A 21,561-nucleotide genomic window follows, 5' to 3' on the forward strand; every position below is an offset into this window, starting at 1 on the left:
AGATTCTGTATCTCCCTCTTTCTCTCTGCCCCTCCCCTGCTCATGCTATCTCTTTCTATCTCTCAAAAATGAATAAATGTTAAAAAAATTTAAAAAAAGATTCTTTTGTTTATTTACTGAAAGTTTTATTTGAGAGAAACTAGTTGTTCAGTTGTTGTTTTCAGCTAATTTTTGTGAAAGGACTCTTTCTGTTCTAATATTTCAGATAAGCAGTGTCCATCTATTATTTTAAAAGTTAATAGAATTTTATCTGTTTTGGTTTGGTTTATTAAAACAAGTAACCATTTTACCCAATTACTTTCTTTAACTACAAACTCTTTTTCTATTGTTCCTATTTATAGTTTTGTTTCTGTTATGAATTCTTTCCTCAAAGTAAAATTTAAGTCTATAGAAACTCTTTTTTTCAGGATGTCCTTTATGAGTTACTCACATACAGAAAATTGTTTCATGTTTTTCCTTCGAGATGATTGTGTATTTAAATGAGGGGAGAGCTTAATAATTTGTCTTTTAATTTTTTTCTTCCTTTTGAAGAGTGAATTGGATGTTCCTTTTAAAGTTAAAGCTGGCCAAATTGGTAAGTACTCTTCGTTTGAATTATTCTTAGTCCTTTTAGGTTTTTATTTTTCCTGTGTTATTTAATCTAAAATTTTTTAGCTTGAACAAAAATGTGAGAAGTTTTTGGCTTATGTTGGTTAAAACTTTTGGAGTTCTGGACCTAATATATATTAAATGTAATACATAAATACCTCAAAGTGTTTGGCAAAAGGGTAGAATATTACCCTCTAAAAAGGAAGGACATTTGAACTGCAATGATAGTTTTTGGGCTTTGGTTCTACTACACAGAATATATCTTGATTTTCCAAATTGATACCTAAGTTTTGTATGCTTTTTCTTTATATGTGAAAGTAGTATAATTTGCAAACTCTAGTCAATAAAGTTTAAGTATAGCTTATTTCCCTCATGTTTTGTTCATCCATTTCACTTGATATATTATGCAGCAATGTGGTATAGAGGATATGTCTTGGTAAGTAGAAAGTCTTTGCAGCTAAAGGCTTATAAGATCATCCATAACTAAGCATACATCTTTGTTGAAGAAATTTTTTAGTAGGTCCTCTAAAGGTCCTTTGTGAAGTCCTCTCAACTGTCCCATATTAGCCAATTTTTACTTTTTTTAAATGTATGTTACAACCCTAGACAACTGGCTGTTACTTTAAGAATTTTCATTTACGCCACCATCCATCCTTCCTTCCCCTTCTGTCACCCTTCTGCTTCACCACATCGCTTTCCTTCTTCATTTATTTTGTATTCAGGGAAGTTTTTGTCTTTTGCTATTCTGTCATCTCTTAGCAATTACTTGAATACTTCTCTTTGAGTCTACTTTATATCACCTGCATGTGTTCCTTTTAATATAAAGTAGCATTTTTATGTTTCTGTCTCTTCAAACAGGAGACACTCCCCAGATTGCAAGCATCCGTAGGGCATGCATTATCTTTTTGCTGTTATTGGTTACACAGAGCCCAATGTTGTGTGAAGTGGTGATATTTATCTGTGATGATACCCAGGAGTATTGTGGTCCTGCATGCTTAATTGACATCCTAGAGTGAAGTTACAGCCTTTCATTCATTCTTTTACCTTTGAGATATTTATACACACATTGCTATATATGAGACTATGAAAGTAGGTGTGGGAGAGGCAAGGATGAATATAGGTTCTTTATATATGTCTTTAAGGAAGTTAGATCTAAAATTAGGACATAGTATTGAAATTGCATTTCCAGGGTATGGAAGAGTTATATTTGACTAAAGAACTTTTACATTATTCATTATGTTATTAGAACTAGATTTATATTTTAAAAGAGGTTTGCTAATTTTTCTGAATTGGCTTTTTATGCTTTTAAAGTATTATAATCATTTAATGGCTCCCTTCAGGGTTTCTTATTGACCCTATCCCAACATATAGGGATACAAAGCATATTTTTTTATATTTATCCCTGTTTTGGTTTATGGAGTACTTATATTAGTTATTAAATTTCTTTTAAGTTTAAATATTACACCTAACCTATAAAGTCACTGTGACTTTGTAAGCTTAATAAAGTTTTGGTATTCTTAAGAGTTTGGTATTCTAAGTTTTGGTATTCAGATATTTGTGGTACTCGTTGGTTATCCTTTTACTTAAAAATTTAAACCTTTTCTGTTCTATCAGTGGGAAGCAGTAATATAACTAACTCAATTCCAATGGAATTTCGGATAATAGATGATGAGAGGATAATGAGTTAGGGTAAGTGGAAAGAAGAAAAGGTGTAGGGAACAGACAATCCCTTTTTGTTATGCTCAGGGGCATTTCTCACTTTTTTCTTTTTTTTTAAACTTTCTTTTTTTATTTTTTATTTTTTTTTTAAATTTTTTATTTTTTTTTAACGTTTATTTATTTTTGAGACAGAGAGAGACAGAGCATGAATGGGGGAGGTTCAGAGAGAGAGGGAGACACAGAATCTGAAACAGGCTCCAGGCTCTGAGCAGTCAGCACAGAGCCCGACGTGGGGCTCGAACTCACATACCGCGAGATCGTGACCTGAACCGAAGTCGGACGCTTAACTGACTGAGCCACCCAGGCGCCCCATCTTTTTTTGTTTTTTAAAATTTACATCCAAATTAGTTAGTATATAGTGAAGCAGTGATTTCAGAAGTAGATTCCTTAATGCCCCTTACCCATTTAGCCCATCCCCCCTCCAACAACCCCCCAGCAACCCTCAGTTTGTTCTCCATCTTTATGAGTCTCTTTTGTTTTGTCCCCCTCCCTGTTTTTATATTATTTTTGTTTCCCTTCCCTTATGTTCATCTGTTTTGTCTCTCAAAGTCCTCATATGAGTGAATTCATATGATTTTTGTCTTTCTCTGCCTAATTTCACTTAGCGTAATACCCTCAGTTCCATCCATGTAGTTGCAAATGGCAAGATTTCATTCTTTTTGATTGCCGAGTAATACTCCATTGTATATACGTGTATGTATGTATGTATGTATGTGTATATATATATATACACATACATACATACATACATACATGTATATATATATACATGTATATATATGTCACATTTTCTTTATCCATTCATCCATCGATGGACATTTGGGCTCTTTCCATACTTTGGCTATTTCAATAGTGCTGCTATAAACATGGGGGTGCATGTGTCTCTTTGAAACAGCACACCTGTGTCCCTTGGATAAATGCCTAGTAGTGCAGTTGCTGCGTCGTAGGGTAGTTCTATGTTTAGTTTTTTGAGGAACCTCCATACTGTTTTCCAGAGTGGCTGCACCAGCTTGCATTCCCACTAGCACTGCAAAAGAGATCCTCTTTCTCTGCATCCTCGCCAACATCTGTTGTTGCCTGAGTTGTTAATGTTAGCCATCCTGACAGGTGTAAGGTGGTGTCTCATTGTGGTTTTGATTTGTATTTCCCTGATGATGAGTGATGTGGAGCATTTTTTCATGTGTTGGGTGGCCATCTGGATGTCTTCTTTGGAGAAGTGTCTATTCATGTCTTTTGCCCATTTCTTCACTGGATTGTTTGTTTTGTGGGTGTTGAGTTTGATAAGTTCTTTATAGATTTTGGATACTAACCCTTTAGCTGATATGTCATTTGCAAATATCTTCTCCTATTCTGTCAGTTGCCTTTTAGTTTTGCTGATTGTTTCCTTCACTGTGCAGAAGCTTTTTATTTTGATGAGGTCCCAGTAGTTCATTTTTGCTTTTGTTTCCTTTGCCTCCGGAGATGTGTTGAATAAGAAATTGCTGCGGGCAAGATCAAAGAGGTTTTTGCCTGCTTTCTCCTCAAGGATTTTGATGGCTTCCTGTCTTACATTGAGGTCTTTCATCCACTTTGAGTTTATTTTTGTGTATGGTGTAAGAAAGTGGTCCAGGTTCATTCTTGTGCATCATTTCTCACTTTTTCAGACTCATGCTCACCCTAAAGGCAATCAAATCAACTTTTTAGGAGTTTATGAGTTAATTACATATGTAAGAGTATCTGTTATAAATAGGTGGTTCTCACTATAAAGTCATCAGACTTAGAAATGGCCCAGAAGTATACTGGCATTATTACTTCTAGACTCCCCTCACATGGGAGCCATTTAGGAAACTCAACAGGTTTACAAACTGAAGAATAATACAATTTAAATGGAGAAGTAATTTGAGATTTTAACCCTGGGAATAGATTCCCAGGTAAAACTGCCCTACCTACATAAGCCATGAAGGTGAATCAAAATATCCTCCCTTACGTTGCATTATTTTATTTCCTCTTCACTTTATTATCCTGTTTAACAGTTCTTTGAACTTTGGGCATCTTTTTTTTATTTAAAAGAAGTTTTGTTTTCTTTTTTTGTTTGAGAGAGAGAGTGTGAGAGGCAGAGTGTAAGTGGGGGAGGGGCAGAGAGAAAGGGAGACAGAATTTGAAGCAGGCTCCAGGCTCTGAGCTGTGAGCACAGAGCCCGATGTGGGCCTTGAACTTGTGAACTGTGAGATCATGACCTCAGCTGAAGTTGGATGCTCAACCACCTGAGCCACCCAGGCGCCCCAAACTTTGGGCATCTTGATTTAAAAGTACCAGTGATTCTGGTGGTATATATACCACCACACTGATGACTTGGGTAGACTTAGGTAATTCTTTTAACTTCTTTGGGACTGAGTTTCATTTTTTTCAAAGTTGAAATAATAGCTGCCTCATTCTATGTACAGTTGGGAAATATTAAATGAAATTATAATTATCAGAAAGTTTGAAAAGCATAAAATACAGTGTGAATAGTTACAAATATGGAAGAGATTTTTGTAAATTTCATTGTGGAGTTTTTTCGTTTTTTTCTGAGTGGTACATACACTATATGCGTGAGCATTGTGTTACACTTTTTCTCTAAAAGGAAAGTGGGAAATGTGTATCTTCTGGAGTAGCTCAAATAAGAATTTAAGGTTGAAATTATTATTTTTTTTTTAGATAAATTAACTTTGAAGATTCCTTGGAAAAACCTTTATGGAGAAGCAGTTGTTGCGACCCTAGAGGGACTCTACCTGCTTGTTGTCCCTGGAGCAAGTATGTTGTTTAAGATTATAACCACTCAGTAACAGCACAGTGAAATTAAATTATTACCTTGGCTAAATATTTTAATATGTTTAATAAAATAGAAGATACTTTAAACTGGTTATATATATGCATATACACACATGTATATGTATATGTACATTTTACATATACACACATATATATTGCCACATTTTATATAAAATATTTTTATGTTACTGCTGGAAAGAATAATTCCAACCATTTGATAATTTTAATCTCTTCTCTGAATAATTATTTCGCAACTAAGGCTTCATTTTAAGTTCAGATGCATTGAATAATTTACTTTTGGAGAATGAAATGAAATAAGTTTTTAAAAATGTATTGATGTATTAAGCTACAGATTTCAAGAATGGAAAAATTTCCCCCCTATTTTGTTGCTTCTGGTTTTGAGTGAGTGTTCATTCAAAAATGCATGTGAAAAAGGTAGATTATTTTTCATCGTAAATAATAGTATTTTAATTTTTAATGAATGTTGTAAAGCATTATTTACTTAAGTCATACCTTTTGTTATGATTGTTTCTTTTTCAGTTATAAGAACAATAGAATGTTAAGAAAAGTTTGGATATTTTAGGGAAAAATTACTTGTTTTCCCAACCAGAAAGCAAACACAATTTTTATTTTTATATTTTGCTTTCTGTTCTTTACTATATACATACTCAATTTGATAGAGTATTTATCACATTTTATATATACAACATGGATCTGGCTTTTTTACTTAATGTATGTATTTTTGATATGGGATAGTGATAATTTTGAAAGTCTATAGGATATTCCATTGTGGGCTGCCTGCTGTTTTGGACTATTACATTGAACCTTATAAACACCTTGTTCTTAAAGATATCTTTTTTATTCTTTGGTGTTATTTCCTTAGGATACATTATCAGCAATGAGATTACTGGATAAAAAGGAAATACCTATTTTCTGATTGTTGATACATATTCTTGAATTATTTTCTAAGAGTCTTTTTGTCAGTCTATATTGGTACCATCTAGTATTGGATATTATGTGTTTTTTATAGTTACTCAAAATTTTACTCCTCAGATAAGATGACTGGAAATTTTCTGCCTGCCTGTTTCTCCTTTTTACCTTCTCCTCACTCTTTTCCTCTCCTTTTGGTTTTCTCTCTTTGTTTCTCCCTTTATTTTTTGTTTTTCTTAATTTGTTTATTTTGAGAGAGAGAGCAAGAGGGGCAGAGAGAATCCCAAGTAGGCTCTGCACTGCCAGCAGAGTGGGGCTTGATCCCATAAACAGGAAGATTATGTCCTGAGCCAAAACCAAGAGTCAGATGCTTACCTGACTGAGCCACCTCTGTGCCCCATTCTTTCTCTCTTTAATTCCTTTCTTTCCCTCCTTTCCCTTTGGATAGAAGCTTTGTAAATAAAGAAGGATCGTTTATTTATGTTTAAACTTTTGTAAAATTAATTTAAAGATTGCGGATCTTTTGAATTAAAAAGTGGCTTACAAGACTTAGAGTACACATACACTCCCAATCATAATGAGGTTGAACGTTTCCTATTTATCTTATAATTGCATTTTTTAATATGTGAACTAAATATATATTTTTAGGTATTAAATATGATGCTGAAAAAGAAGAAAAATCCTTGCAAGATATTAAACAGAAAGAGCTATCTCGAATTGAAGAAGCTCTTCAGAAAGCAGCAGAGAAAGGTACAATATGTTTATGTTTTAGATATATATACCTATATTAGATACATTTAATGCACTTTAAAGAGGATACTTTCGTAAGCTTTCATAAATTGTAGTTCCAAAGAAAGAATATTCTTTTAAAATCATATGTCACAGTATTGATTATATTTTCATGGCCCACATTTAGGAATCATTGCCACACGATTGTTTTATCTCACTGCCGGTTTAATTTTCCCACTGTCTTTAACCACTTTTTTTTTCTGTGATGCTTTATGGAGACCTTTCTGTGAGTTCTTGCAAGCCTGTTTGTTTTTGCCAAATGCTGATAGGTTCTATCTCTACATTTTTAGGTGTATCCATGGAAGATAATGAGGTTCACCGTATCAGTGTAGTGAAATAATGTTTAGAGGAAGTAGTGCTGTAATTCTATTTCTAGCTATGTCTCCTTATATTGTATAGGATATTTTTAAAAAACTTGATTTTTCAGATTTCAGCATTTTAACATCTTGCCTTAAGTTTTTATTTTTTGTTTTTATCTAAAAATATGATGATTATTTTGATTTGGTTTATGGAGAAAGAATAAGGATGAGATGAAAAAGTAGTCTATAGAGTGATGAGTTGAAGGATTCCTCCAGGCCTCCAGTTTTTCTCTTTCAAGTCAAATCACACCCCAGTTGCTGTTTGGGGTGTGAGAATTACTAGCAGTTTACATCGTTTTTCTATCATTTGGTTGGCATGTTTATGCATGTCTGTGATGGGAGAAGACGATACCACAAATGCTAATGCAATTCTCTTTGGTCTTTCTTAAAAGGTAGGGCAAACCGTGAGTTAGAAATGACAGAAATGACTTTGTTTCCTAGTGTAATCAGTAAGAAATCTCTTAAAAATAGCTTGTTCATTAAAATTCCTTATCATTTTTTTTTGCCCCAAGTGCTTGCTCTTAAGCAGAATTATTCTTTTACAGAAAATTACTAAAATACTTTAAGTATTGAGGCTGTCTAAATGAAAGAAATTTTTTAAAAACTTAAATGTGTTTTGCCTTTCTCTTTTCATACTTGAGCATATTTTGTCTTTCCCCTGAAGTTTAAGAATCTGTGTTTTTATGAAAACAGTGTTCTTTATTTCTGTTACTTTTGTGTGCCAAATAAAGCAAAGTGAGAATGGTTTTGTTTATGACAATTCAGTGCGATTATTTACTTTTATTCACTTTTGGTTAATTAGTATATGTGGAAATAGTACCCTAAAAATGAGGAGAAGGACTTGGAGAGCGTTAGAATTTCATTTCTTTCTTGATACAGGTCATATTAAGTATATTTTGTTAACACACCGTATTTAATGACATATATTTATCAGTAGGCATAGTGATACATGTTTAGATAAAATGACATATAAAATATGTATCATAATATATAATATAGCATAATTATATGCATAACTTTTATATGTATAAAATTAAGTTATATTTTTCCTTTTTAGAAATAAACTCCAAACTCCTCTTGCTTTTTTATTTTTGGATGGAATTAGCTGTGATTGTTTAAAACATATTTGAGTGTTTCCAGTGAACTGTAAGAAGTGTGTATAGTCTCTCCTGTTTTAGTAGTTGACAGCTTAATTGGCAAAATCGTAACCTGCTGTACATTTTGTATTGAGCACCTATGAAATTTTGAATGCTGCCTGTTTAATGCTTAGGAAATTTATATGTTTAGGATGATTTGATGTATTTATAGGGGCTGAACATCTGCGGCCCTCAGTTTGTGTCGATAGGACTATTATGCTTATATAATATACAATAATTACGTTGTAACTTCCTGAATAGTAAAATTTACATTTTGGGGGGATAGAACTAAAATTTAGAATGTAAAATTCAGTTTTAATGTTATTATCTTAGATTTTTCAGAAAAATATTCTGAGTATAAAAGAAATGAATTCAGGGTGCCTGGCTGGTTCAATTGGTAGAGCATGTGACTCTTGATTAGGGGTTGTGGGTTTGAGCCCCATGTTGGGTGTAGAAAATTACTTCAAAATAAATCTTAAAATAAAAGAGTTGAATTCAAGAATTGGGATATATATTGATACTGTTTTTTAAAAAATACATTTAATTATCTTGACTGCATATAAATTTTTTCAAGTTTCCATGAATATAGGTCATATTTTTATATAGTATTATTCATGCAAATGATAAAAAACACCCTAGTCTTTAGATGCTTTGCATTTCGCCATTATTAATATTAATACTGTACTTTATTTTGGAGACTTATTATTTTTCCACTTATTTCTTGGTTTGAAAAGCACAAAAGCACCATGTCACATGTATAGAGACTAAGAGAGGTGAGAAGAGGAAGTAGTTCAACTCAAAGCAGCAGATGATAAAATTGAAAACAAAATAATCATGCTAATCGGCTTTAAAAAAGTATTTTTACTTAATTTGTTCTATTTGGTAAAATAGAGTGCTGCCCACAGTCTTGTGGGAAAAAATAAAATTGAAATATAATAGTTCATTTCTAAACAATTTGCTCAACTGTAAAAATAAACTTTTTATGAAAAAATTTTTTTTAAATGTTTATTTTCTCTTGAGAGAGAGGGAGACAGAGTGCAGTCGGGAAAGGGTCAGAGAGAAGGAGACACCGAATCTGAAGCAGGCTCCAGACTCTGAGCTGTCAGCACAAAGCCTGACGTGGGGCTTGAACTCATTAACTGTGAGATCATGACCTGAACCGAAGTTTCACACTTTAACAACTGAGCCACCCAGGCGCCCCCCAATAAACTTTTTAAAATATAAATATAAATATTAAAAATATATAATATATATATCATATATAATATATAAATAAATATAAATATGTATATTTTATTTTATTTTTTGAGAGAGAGAGAGACAGCATGTGAGTGGGGGAGGGGCAGAGAGAGAGGAAGACAGAGAATCCCAACCAGGCTCCACGCTGTCAGCACAGAGCCTGATGCAGGGCTTGAACCCATTAGCTGTGAGATCATGACCTGAGCCGAAATCAAGGGTCAAACGCTTAGTCGACTGAGCCACCTAAAATAAACTTCTTGATATTTTTCTCCTTTTATTTTATTATAGTGAGTTTATTTTCCTAGAAAGGCTTTTATAAAGTAAAGGGAAAGATTAAATTCCTATGAAGGCCAAAGATTCCCAAACGCTATAGATTCTGTATTTAAAATGTTAATTTTATCTAAGTAGTATATACACACACTTTAAAATCAAATAGTTTTCCCAAAAAGACTTCTGAGGGAAAATGTCAATCCCCTGTTCTGCTCTTCTCTACCCTTTAGACCCATTCCTTAGAGGGAACCGTGGTTTTAGAAATACTGATGTTCTGCCATTATCTAACTTATTAGCATAAGGTCTTACCTAGGATATCCTCTTATGGTAGTCACGGAGTTTACTTCTCTTAGCATCATCTTTCACTCTAAATTGCCCTCTTTCTCGTCTCAGAATATGGTATATAATAATTTATGGCCAATTACAGGTCAAATTTACATTACTCTGACAGTGTAATTGTTCACTGTGCAGGTCAAATGATATACTGTGATTGTATTTCCTTTCTTTACAACCTTTTGTTTTTCTTGAACTTGTAAATGCTTCTTTTTTATTTGCTTTCTTTTCTGTGTAAATTTACCTTTAATTCTTTTCACTGGCCACATGAAATAATGTTATATGACTCTCAGTGTTACTTTACTATTGTCATACCCACCTATTCGTTCCCCACCCACACCCCATCCCCATTTTTTCTTGAAGATCTCCCTTTGAAATGGTTGTTTTTTCAGTCCTGCTGCACAGCTGTCATCCTGGGATTGGTCTTCATTACTCTTCTGTGTTTAGTTCAGTGTTTTCTGGGTCCCTTGCCTTTTGTTCTTTGTTAGTTATGCTGAAGCATATCTGTAGCTTTTAAGAAAGGATACATTGGATGTAATTTTTTAAAATCCTTTCAAGTATGAAAGTCTTTGTTTACTTACATACTTGTTTGATTTGACTGGGGATAGAATGCTAGGTTTAAAACTAGAATTTTAAAGGCAGTATCGTTAGTTTCTAGGTACTTTTGAGAAGTCTTATGCCCATCTGCTCAACATGCTGATGGAAACATAAAAGTTAGAGAATCCGTGAATCGTGCTGTCAAAAACCTTACATTTTAGTTGAGAAAATAAGACATACGCATAATAATAAACAGGAGAAAAGTGTTGAGTCTCATCAGAGAGGTAAAGATAAGAGTGGTAAGGAAGTTCAGAATGAACATATCATGTTCAGCCAAAGAGATCAGGGCAGACACTGTTTAGACACATATTTAAGCTGTGTCTAAAAGATGAGTTTGCAGAAAAGAAGACAGGGTCTTCTAGGTGGAGGGGACAGTGAAGAGAGACAAGTATGGAGTATGTATGGGGAACAGCTAAGAATTTGGGAGTTTGATAGAATGTAGTTAAATGTAAGTTAAAAAGCTGAGTTTAGGTCAATTTTAAGAGATTTGAATGCCGTGATGGTGATAATGGTGACGGTAATGACAATAGTAGCAGCTAACATTTAATGAGTATCTACTATTTGCCAGGTCACTTTTCAAAATGCTTTCTATTTATTGACTCATTTAATAGTTACAACTCTATGACTTAAGGCTATTGTTCCCATTTCTCCCAGTGGAGAAAGCTGCAAGTTAAATAAGTCATCCTAAGTCACAGAGCTAGAAAATGATAGAGCTGTAATTTGAACGTTCTCTGGCTCTAGAGCCTTTATTTTTAGTTTCGTGTTATAACAAACTTTGATCTATAACCACGAAGAGAGTCAGTAAGTTTCCCTTTTACTTTCTTTAAAAATCCAGGGAGGGATGTCATAAGAGCTGTGTTTTAGAAAGGTTAAGCTTGCTGTCGTGTCTATGCTGTATGTGAGGAGGGAATGGGAGGATGGTGCTATCTGGCCATCACTAACAAGAATGGGTAGAAAGGAGTCATTGTATCTAAAAAGGGACAGATGAGAGTAAATTAAAGTAAGATGAGTTCATTTTAGTTGACTCTGAAGTTAGTGTAAATATCTCTCAATATTGCGTTCTGCAAATGGGCAAAAACAGTAGGCAAAAAGGGAACCAAAATATCTGATTTTTGCTCTGTTGGAAAATTTCAAACAATTCAGTGAGATATTAGTGCTAGTTTGTCTGCTTTGCTTAATTTGAAATGGTTAATTCTTACAATTTTAATTACTAAGAAATCTTGTTACAGTATTATGATAATAAAGTTTGTATGTTGAAATAATGGAAATGGTGTCACTGTGAATACTTCCTTAGAAATAGATTGTTTTGGTGTCACTGCATTTCACTTCTTCTGTCACATGATTTCTAATTCTTTGAATTAAGTTTAGACATATTTTACATGTGAAATTAAAGTGTCTTTTAAATGCTTTGCATTCTGGTTATTGCTGCCATGCGGATGCAGGGGCACATTCAGGGGAGTTCATATATGGCTTGGAAAACTTTGTTTACAAGGACATCAAGCCTGGTGGGTATGCATGGTTAATTTTATTTAGTTATATAAAAAATTATATTCTTATCTACTCTTGAACATTTAATGGAGCCCATTTGATGACATGCCTTTTTTTTTTTTTTTAAGAAAATATGGAAATGTAATTCAGGTTTTTCTCCTTTACCATCATTTCCATTTCCCAACCTTCTGTAGCCATTTGTTCATTCACTAAATATTTAGTGTATTCACATGGCAGGCACCGTGCTGGATGCCTGAATGTTCATGGGGTAAAACAAACATGAGCTGTCCTTGTGGAGCTTACAGTTTGGTCTGTAGACAACTTTCACATCTGGATTGCCTTGTGGACTCTGTCATATAGTAGTTTCTCAGCTGGGCAAGTTCTCTCCTATAGTAGTAGTTTTCAGATTTGTAAAAAGCAAGAAAATGGAACCTATTTTACTGTGTGGGACTTTATTTAGAGCCTTGATAAGAGGTGTCCGTCTGGCGTCCTTCATATCCTCCCTGATTTGCTTTACCTCCGTAGGAGCTCCAGAGACCAATGTAGACCATTGTCTTACACAGCATACTGAAATTTGAGGCTCCACAAAAGGCAGATTTGAAGGCTGACTGCTTTAGCATTTACAATAGGATTCTTTTATTTGGTAGGGAATTGATCAAGTATGTTAAAATAATAATTCTGACAATTTACAAATTAATTTGACATGTTTAATTATATTTTCTGTAATTTTATAGGAGTTTATTATATTAACTTAGTCACACTTAAAATTTGTATCGATTGAATGGCAAGTGAGGTGTGTACTCAAAACATAAACAATAAGCATTAGGTTAGAATTCTACAGCTAGAAACTTGTTTAATATTTGGGTTCATTTGCCAAATGGAAGAAGAATTTGCATTGCAGATATCACAGCATTGAGTGAAATGGTCTTGAAAGGCATTTCTCTTTTAATAAAATTTGCCCCTTTAGCAAATGTGACTGACTATGCTAATTTGCCTTGCAGTTACTTTGTTTAATATAAAAGATAGTCAGGAAGTACTCATGGCTCACTTTTTAATTTTGTTATGATTAGACCAACTTTCTACAGTCTCTCGGAGCAGTGTTTTCTGATCCTACTAGGAGTTATCTGCCTCCAAGGTACAAATGAATTCCAGTGGCCCGTTCAAGTCATAACAAAATCATTGGACAATATTGGTGATCAAACAAACAAACAAAACACCACCTCCCCCCCAAAAAACCAGACAGTGATCAATCACTATAAAGGAAAATGTAATTGATTCAGAGTTTACTTTTCAAAAACACTACATTAACCTGGATAAAAAACTAGTCCTAGAATATTGATGATTCTGAAATGAGAATAGTTAATTTGGTGATGATATCTTCATTCATTTGGGTGGGACTTAATGTATACTTCATGATCATTTCATCTTTCTACTTTCTGAGTGTATATTCCTTCCCCATTTGATGTCATTTAAAAAGTTATTCTAGAGCAATAGTTCCCAAACCATCAAAACTGTTTTCGTAATAAATAATACTAAAACAATATTTGATTTTTTACTGTGCCAACACTGGTGCTGATGATGAAGAAGCAGTGTTGTGTAAAATTGCGGCTGCCTCAGCATGAATCAAGGCAGTGGCACCAAACTTGACTGGTTGCCATTCTATTGTTCACTACCATGTACTCACAGTAAAAAATAAGATGAAACAAAAGAAAGAGAGCCCCAGTATTACTTAAAACTGTTATTGATGGAATAGAAAAAATTTAATTTGAATCAACTTAAGGTCTTGACTATGTGTCTTTAATTTTTTGTGTGACAAAGGCAGAAGTATGTATGAAGCACTTAACGTAGAATAATTGTCTTAAGGAAAAATACTTGCGCATTGTTTAAATTGTCAGCTGAACTAGTTGCTTTTTTCCTGGAAAATCATTTTACGTGGAAGAGTGATTGACAGACTGTTATTATTCAGATTTGGGTGTTTGGTAGACACTTCAACAAAAATCAACTCATGATATTTGTTGCTAATCATAAGATTTTAGCTTTTGAGCAAAAATTAGAATTTTGGAAAACTTGTATTTGCCACCTGGAGTTTGGCAGCTTCCCAGTACTTAAAGACTTTTTGATGAGATTGTCAGGGGTACTAACAAATGGGATTTTTGATGGTAAATAATGAAATCACTCAACATTGAGAAGATCTGCATAATTCAATGAAGCAATATTTCCTTATTATCAATGAGTGATAAAAAAATTCAGGTATGTGTAAAAGATCCATTTAAAGTGGAAGGTAACCAATTTAATTTAATTTGGATGAAAAAATTATTGATAGAGTTTCAGATTCCAAAATGGAATTAACCTTTAAGAAACTACCACTTGTTGAGTTTGGGTATAGTATCCGTATTTACATGAAAAGACCATGAAGATGTTCCACCCTTTTTTGTTTGTTTGTTTTTGTTGCACGTGTATGTGGTTAGTTCAGATTTTCTTCTTATGCTTCAATTTAAACAACATATTTCAGCGGATCAAAGGCAGAAGGAGGTATGTGAATCTAGCTGTCTTCTGCCAAGCCAGACATTAAGAGATTTGTAAGATTGTAAAACAATGCTACTCTTTTCACTACAATTTTTTGTTTGGAAAATATGGTTATTTTTCATAAACATGTGTTATCAATGCTATTGCATAGTAGTTTTTAAAAAGTGAATTAAACATTTTTAAAAAATTGCTCAGTTTTGATTTCCACTCTGGCAAATATCAGTAGTTGTAACCCACACTAATAAAAAGCTTTGAAAGGTTCTCAAGTAAGTGTGTAAAAGGTGCCCCAAGACCAAAATATTTGAGGACCAATTTAGAGAGTGATTGAGAATCATAAATTTAGTATTCATCAGATTAAATAGAAACTTTCTAACACTGGGATCAAATAAAGATGAAACAAGAGGCTAAAACAGTTGTGAAGCCAGAAAGATAATAAGGTAAGGTAAGAAGAGTGAGTTACAGTAGTATCTAAACCCAGAAGCTGAAACTGTCTCTGAAAGCTGTCCTAGTCAAGTGGGGGTAGTTTTGTCTTTCTTGTTTCTTTTTAAGTAATACTTCTTTGAGAACTCAGTCTGTTTCTAGATGTTTAATTTATGAATGAAAAAGACTTAGGGACCATCATTATGGCAAGAAATACTGGTAATAACAAGGTCCAGATTGTTTATGTATTTATTAAATATTTTCGTCTTGAAACTTAGGGTTTTATTCTTGGAATCCAGGATTTGGTTCTTTGGGGTTTTTTTGTTTTTTTAATTTTTTTAAATGTTTGTTTATTTTTGAGAGAGGGACAGACAGAGTGCAAGCTGTGTAGGGGCAGAGAGGGAGAGGGAGACACAGAATCCGAGGCAGGCTCCAGGCTCTGAGCTGTCCGCACAGAGCATGACGCGGGGCTCGAACTCAAGAACTGTAAGATCATGACCTGAGCCGAAGTCGGACGCCCAACCAACTGAGCCACCCAGGCGCCCCTGGTTCTTTGTTTTTATAGTGGCAGGACAATTTGCTCTAAAATATCAAGAACAATTTTATTTAGTTATTAATTTTTTTAATGTTTATTTATTTTTGAGAGACAGAGAGAGAGACAGAGAGAGTGTGTGAGTAGGGGAGGAGCAGAGAGAGAGAGGGAGACATACACAATCCGTAGTGGGCTCCAGGCTCTGAGTTCTCTGTCAGCACAGAGCCTGATGCGGGGCTTAAACTCAACTAACTGTGAGATCATGACCTGAGCCAAAGTCAAGACACTTAACTCACTGAGCCACCCAGGCACCCCAAGGAAGAACAGTTTTAAGATTTCAAGCTAAATTTCATGTGTATTTTCTCAAATGCTATATATATAACCTGAGCTGGGTTTATATATTTTATTACAATGTTCAGATGTGGATTTTTTGACTCATTTGAACAGATGCCTGTCATGTGCTGTGTGCCTACATATTAGGATAATTCCTGTCCTAATGAAGATTCCTGCCTAGTGGCAAGACAGTTGTGTAAACATTTCAATTACAGTATAATCACTGCTTAGTGGAAGTCTATGTAAAGGTGCAGAGGTAGATGGCCCTGGAGCTGCTTGGAATAGTTGAAGAAGGCCTTAGGGGATCTGGGATTTGGGAGCCTCCCAGGAGTTTGCCTGGTGAAGAACTTCAGGGAAGTTCTGGGAATGATTCATATAAGAGAGAAGCATTAGCCGTTAGAAAGTTAGGCTTGTTTTGTTAGGTAAGAATAGTGTTTCTGAAGTATCCAGCGCAAGCATGAGTAGAGGAGATAGAACGGCACAAGGAGCTAGGGGTCAGATCTTGAAAGGACCTTTGTGTCATGCAAACACTTTTTCATTTTGTCTGCCGGGCTGCAGAGAGCCTTAAAAAAGAATTTTGAGTAGGGGATTAACAGGCTGTGAATGGCATTGTAGAAGGTATTAGTCTAGTGGCACCCTACGAGGATGTTTATTTTGGAGGTAGTGTGGAGACTAGAGGCAAGCGAGACCATACGGAGACCACTTTAAGAGTGCAGACTAGAGATGATGTCTAGTAGGAAGTTGAGTGTAAAGGTGTGTAACTTGGATCAGAGGGGTGTTGCTTAATGCCATAAAAGTGAAGCAGTGCCAGTTAAAGAGGATGAGGTTTTAAAGGAATTAATTACTAAGCCAATTTCAAAGTACAGTTCAATGTACATTCTTCTCTTTGGGGGTTCTTTGTATCCTTAAGTCGTTCAGGGGTTTTGCTTGTGAGGTGTATCATCCAGAGGAAGTTGCCTGTCACCAACCTAACCATTCATTTCATTTGTGTTCCTGTGTCCCTACCATATATTTGTGAAAACCTTTCCCTGAAAGTTTTATATTCGGTCATTATTACATTTCCAGTATTTTGATAACCTTGAAATTAAAGTTAAACTTTAATTGAAGAGTCAAAAATATTTAAAGCACTTTGTGTATGGATATTTGCCTAATTTTTGTATAATTGTACTTGCCAAGTTATTTGTTAGATTAAAGGAGGTTATTCTAGACTAAGGAGGTTTATGAATTTCTGTTTGTATTGAAATAGCAGGTCAGTTTAGAATAGAAATAAAGCGAACTGTACCAGAATTTGCTGTTAGGAAGAATTCTCTTGTTTTTCTTTCTGTCCTCTAGTCTCCTAACTTGAATTTTATCCTTTTCTCACTAAAATGCTTCCACTGAGAAGGACGTAAACGTAAAAAGCACAAAAAACATTTTAAGAAACCTTTTAAAAGTCTTGATCGCTCGAAAGGTAGGTAAAAGTAGTTTTTATGCCATGTGTTATTTGTACACATCGCCACTTGATTTCTGTCTTCAAAGGTAAAATGAATGTTAGATACTCCATAACTTCAAAAATAAGTTTTAACTTGGAAACACATATTAAAGTCTAAAATAAATCTAAAATAAAACAAGGACACCAGAATAGGCTGTCCTTTCTGTTGAGTAGTGCCTTTGCTATGCTTTGGTCATTTGATAGTGAAGTATGTGAGAATTTCAATTCTTGACCTTGTATTTTTCTGTTTTTTATAGATAAGGCAAAAGAAGCCAAAAAGGATACATTTTTGGAAAAATTGGCAACCCAAGTAATTAAAAACGTACAAGTAAAAATCACAGACATTCACATTAAATATGAAGATGATGTAAGTAATTTAAACTTATTGAGGTGAAGCTAATAATTGTGTATTTTATGATACTAATTATTGATTTGTTTAGATATGGGTTATCTGTACCAGATTCTAAATCCATGATTTTTTTTTTCTGATGAATATACTACCATATCTTTCCTGTGTTACACTTCTTTCATTAGGCATTTATGTGTATAAATATAAAACCACTGTATACCCCTTTCTAAAAGTAATATATTTAGTTTTGTTTTAAAGTTTGAAAATTACGTAAAATAACCTTGAATTTTTTCACTTACCTAAGATGATGGAAATGCTATTCCGTCTCTTCTAAAAATGAGTTTGTATTCTTTTTTGTTTTTAATAACTTAAGGTTTGGATTTAATTAAAGCAGTACTGACGTATATAGAACTTTTCTTTTTCTCACAGATTCCTTATAGAACTTCAGTTTTAGTAATACGTACTTGTAGTTTTGCAAGATACACTATCTCCATCTTATTTTGACTTTACCTTTTGGTTTTAGGTAGTCATTAAACTGAATTTTGTTAACAAATGTCTAAAAAACCTAAGTCATCAGTGCCCTTGTTTAAACAAACTTAGGAATATAAATCACCTCAACACATCATGGAAGTGAGAGTTATTATTGAAACTAATGGCGTATTGATGAATGTGAACCTCAGTTTGAGCTTTAACTAAGCTTTTTTACTGTGCAAGTACAATTAGAAAGGCACATTATTTCTCTCTTTTTAATAAAAAAAATATACAGAGATGCACAGGAGTGGGATAAGTAACATCAATAATGTTTAAGTTGGTGTCACTGACAAGATAGATTAAAAAGGTCTAAGAGGAAAAGAACTAAAAAGTGCAAAGGGATCTTCCTTGTATCATTCCTCTTTCAATGTTATTACCTTAATTATTGTATTTAGGATAATGAAAAATAGAGTTTAGGAAGTGGGGAGTAGGGAAAGTATAATAATGTATCATAAAGATGCTCACTGGATGATAGTAGTTTGTGGGTGGTGCTTTAGCAAGTGAGGAGTTATGTTTTATTCTGAAATAGCTGCAAGCTGTCTTGAGCTGGTTGTCTGAGGTATAAGGATGAGCGTGGAAACAAAGGAAGATAATAAAAAACTAAGCTCCCAGAGCGATTTGTGCTTCTTAGTTATTCCAGAGCATGCATTTTTCCTGCATTTGCGAAGGGTCTATGTGACTACACTCTGGAGTCCCTGTTGGATGACTTAAAACAGTATGTTTTTTCTTCTCTCTCTAGTTTCCCTAGTTTCTTTCATGGCCAACCACCCTGTATGACTTTTGGACATCCCTGTGATGTCTAAGACAATGACATTGTACACATTGTGGTACAGCGTAAGCGTGGTGTGTCAATATAACTTATGTATCGAAGATCAGGAATAGAACAAAAGTTTAACAGGTTAAGAGAGTATGTTAAGAGTCTTGGGCCTTTCCTAACAAAGCAGTTTTGAAAAGTTAAGAATGTTAAAGGCTTAACGAGACAGTTCACATTTCTAAGTGTTAAAAGTAGTTTAGTGGCGCGGTTATTATCCATGACATCTTGTTTTCTTTATCTTTGAAGAACATCTTTAATAGTAGACCTAAAGAGACTGTCTCTTTTTCACTATTTAGACAAGAATCTAGTTAGTGAGAAAAGAGTTCATTTCATAAGAAAAGGGTTTCACTGGGAAAGTATCGTATTCATATCATGCCTACAAAATATGGGTAATCCTAGCCATGTTACTGCCTTTTTCTCTTCTTTTTTTCCCACAAATCCATTTGGATTGTGTGACTTACTTGCATACTAATTGCCCTATGTTGCCTACTGTACAGACTGGAGCATGGCTTCACTTTTACCATCAGTATATTTTCATGCCATCTTTTCTTTTTTGATAGGTCACTGATCCAAAGCAGCCTCTTTCATTTGGTGTCACACTGGGAGAACTCAGTCTATTGGTAATGTTGGCCTTATTTACAATTTACAGTTTACAATTACATGTAAAATATTGCCATGTCACAGGGTGAATTGCTAAAACCAACTGTTGATACAAACAGCTATTTTGTTTTTATGTGTAATTTTTTTTACAACTTTTCTAGAAGTTCAAAATTTATAGTGATGCTGTTATCACATTCTCTATTTCGATGTGTCTTTGAATTTAATGAATATCAAGATACCAATATCAAACATTGTTAAAGAATTAAAAGCTGTATCTTAAACATGTGGGAAGATAGGGGAAGGCAAATTTTTATAGAGTCATGTTCTCATCCTTGGTATAGGCAGGTAGAATTTCCAAATAGCTTAGAAATGTGTATATGTACAAGTGTATTACATTGAGATGTATATAAGGTAGTTTATTTTGGTTAAGTATTTTATAATGCAGTTTGCTTTTCTTCTAAAGATCTTGAAAGGTAAATAGTGTGTATATTCACGTTGGACATTTTTCCCTCTATTTTCTTTGGACAACTCTATGGTAGGAAAAATGGTTTAAAGTTAAGGACAGTGAGTAAATCATGCTGGGTACATATTTGTCTTCTCATTAGTTATATGGAGAGGGCCTTAGTGAAGAAAGAAGAGGAAGCAAAATGAAAGAGAAGGGGAGAAACAGAAAAAAGGACATGGTTCCATTGAGGCCTTAAGAATAATATTTCCATATGGAGAAACAGAGATATACATCAAATTGAAGACCAAAGCAGAAACATTGGGGGGAAAAAAACAAAACAGAAAACCTAGATGAACAAATTTAAGGGAACTAAGGAAGCTACTGTTTATTATACTGTTTACCTCTGCTTCTTTCCAAGATGAATTTTAAGTAGCTCTTGATGAAAAATGAAATCTACAATAACAGAGACTAGAGATAATTGCTCCAGAAAAACTAGACTAACAATATTAGTCATAAATGAGCACAGTATTTTACGTTGAGCTTCTAACCGACAAAACACAAAATACAATTTAGTCATGTACTTCCCATTGACTGATAAAGAGGCCCACTAGTGCATACAAATGATATGTAGTTTCCTTAGTGTATACTGTTGTTTGATTCTCTATATCTTTGCTCAGACTCTTCATACCGTTTTCTTTGCCTGTATTACTTTCTTCTCTTTGTCTCCTTGACGATCCTGTTCAGGTTTTAATTCTTATGTTAGATATTACCTTGTCTTTCCAATTCCTTTCTCAGTTTCCTCTTAGAATTTATTGTTCTTCTTTTACGCCCCCTATTATATTTTATTAGAACACCTGAAACATTATTTTACTGGTTACCGTGATGGTCTCCTTCTGTCTAACCTTCATTCATTCACTGATAAAATAGTACTTTTATTTTAGAGTTTTTGTGATGATTAAAGGAAATAGTTTGTGTAAAGCATTTGGGACATGTCTGGCTCAGTAATTTTTTGCTTCAACTATTACACTGACTTTAATAACAACAATAATCCCAAACTTAGCTCTTTCTGTATCCATACCAATCCTTTTTTCCATCTTTCCAGTTACAATTGAACTCTTATATTTAAGGTGATCTTCCCACCTCTGATCTGGATCCCATCTTCTCCATGTCCTTAGGAGCTTTTTTCCTTCCTCTCTCTCTGCCTCCTTTCATCACTTCTTTCTTTCTTTCCATAAATTTTCTTTTTCCTAAAGCTTCAACTCTCTTCCTCCCCACCCTTTCCCCTCCTTCCACTCCTTCCTG

General features: G+C 34.0%; 1 protein-coding gene across 5 annotated transcripts in view; it reads left to right on the forward strand.

Annotated features, from left to right (window-relative positions):
• The window catches only part of VPS13C (vacuolar protein sorting 13 homolog C), a 195,257-nt gene that overhangs the window by 16,211 nt on the left and 157,485 nt on the right, over window positions 1-21,561 (forward strand). For 3 of the 5 annotated variants that reach the window (XR_008417070.1, XR_008417071.1, XM_053889012.1), the window contains exons 3-9: window positions 532-574; window positions 4,984-5,079; window positions 6,676-6,777; window positions 12,193-12,255; window positions 17,434-17,499; window positions 17,778-17,887; window positions 19,775-19,834. Coding sequence is in view for 2 of the 5 variants with exons in the window: in XM_053889012.1 (XP_053744987.1) it covers window positions 532-574; window positions 4,984-5,079; window positions 6,676-6,777; window positions 12,193-12,255; window positions 17,434-17,499; window positions 17,778-17,887; window positions 19,775-19,834 (540 nt within the window). In the remaining 3 variants the exon portion in view is untranslated. The remainder of the gene's footprint in view (window positions 1-531; window positions 575-4,983; window positions 5,080-6,675; window positions 6,778-12,192; window positions 12,256-17,433; window positions 17,500-17,777; window positions 17,888-19,774; window positions 19,835-21,561) is intronic. The other 2 variants (XR_008417072.1, XM_053889013.1) reach the window with 1 other exon arrangement.

This window comes from Panthera pardus, unplaced genomic scaffold (assembly GCF_024362965.1).
Source record: "Panthera pardus isolate Hobbes unplaced genomic scaffold, ASM2436296v1 HiC_scaffold_24, whole genome shotgun sequence".
In the NCBI taxonomy this organism is placed as follows: domain Eukaryota; kingdom Metazoa; phylum Chordata; class Mammalia; order Carnivora; family Felidae; genus Panthera; species Panthera pardus.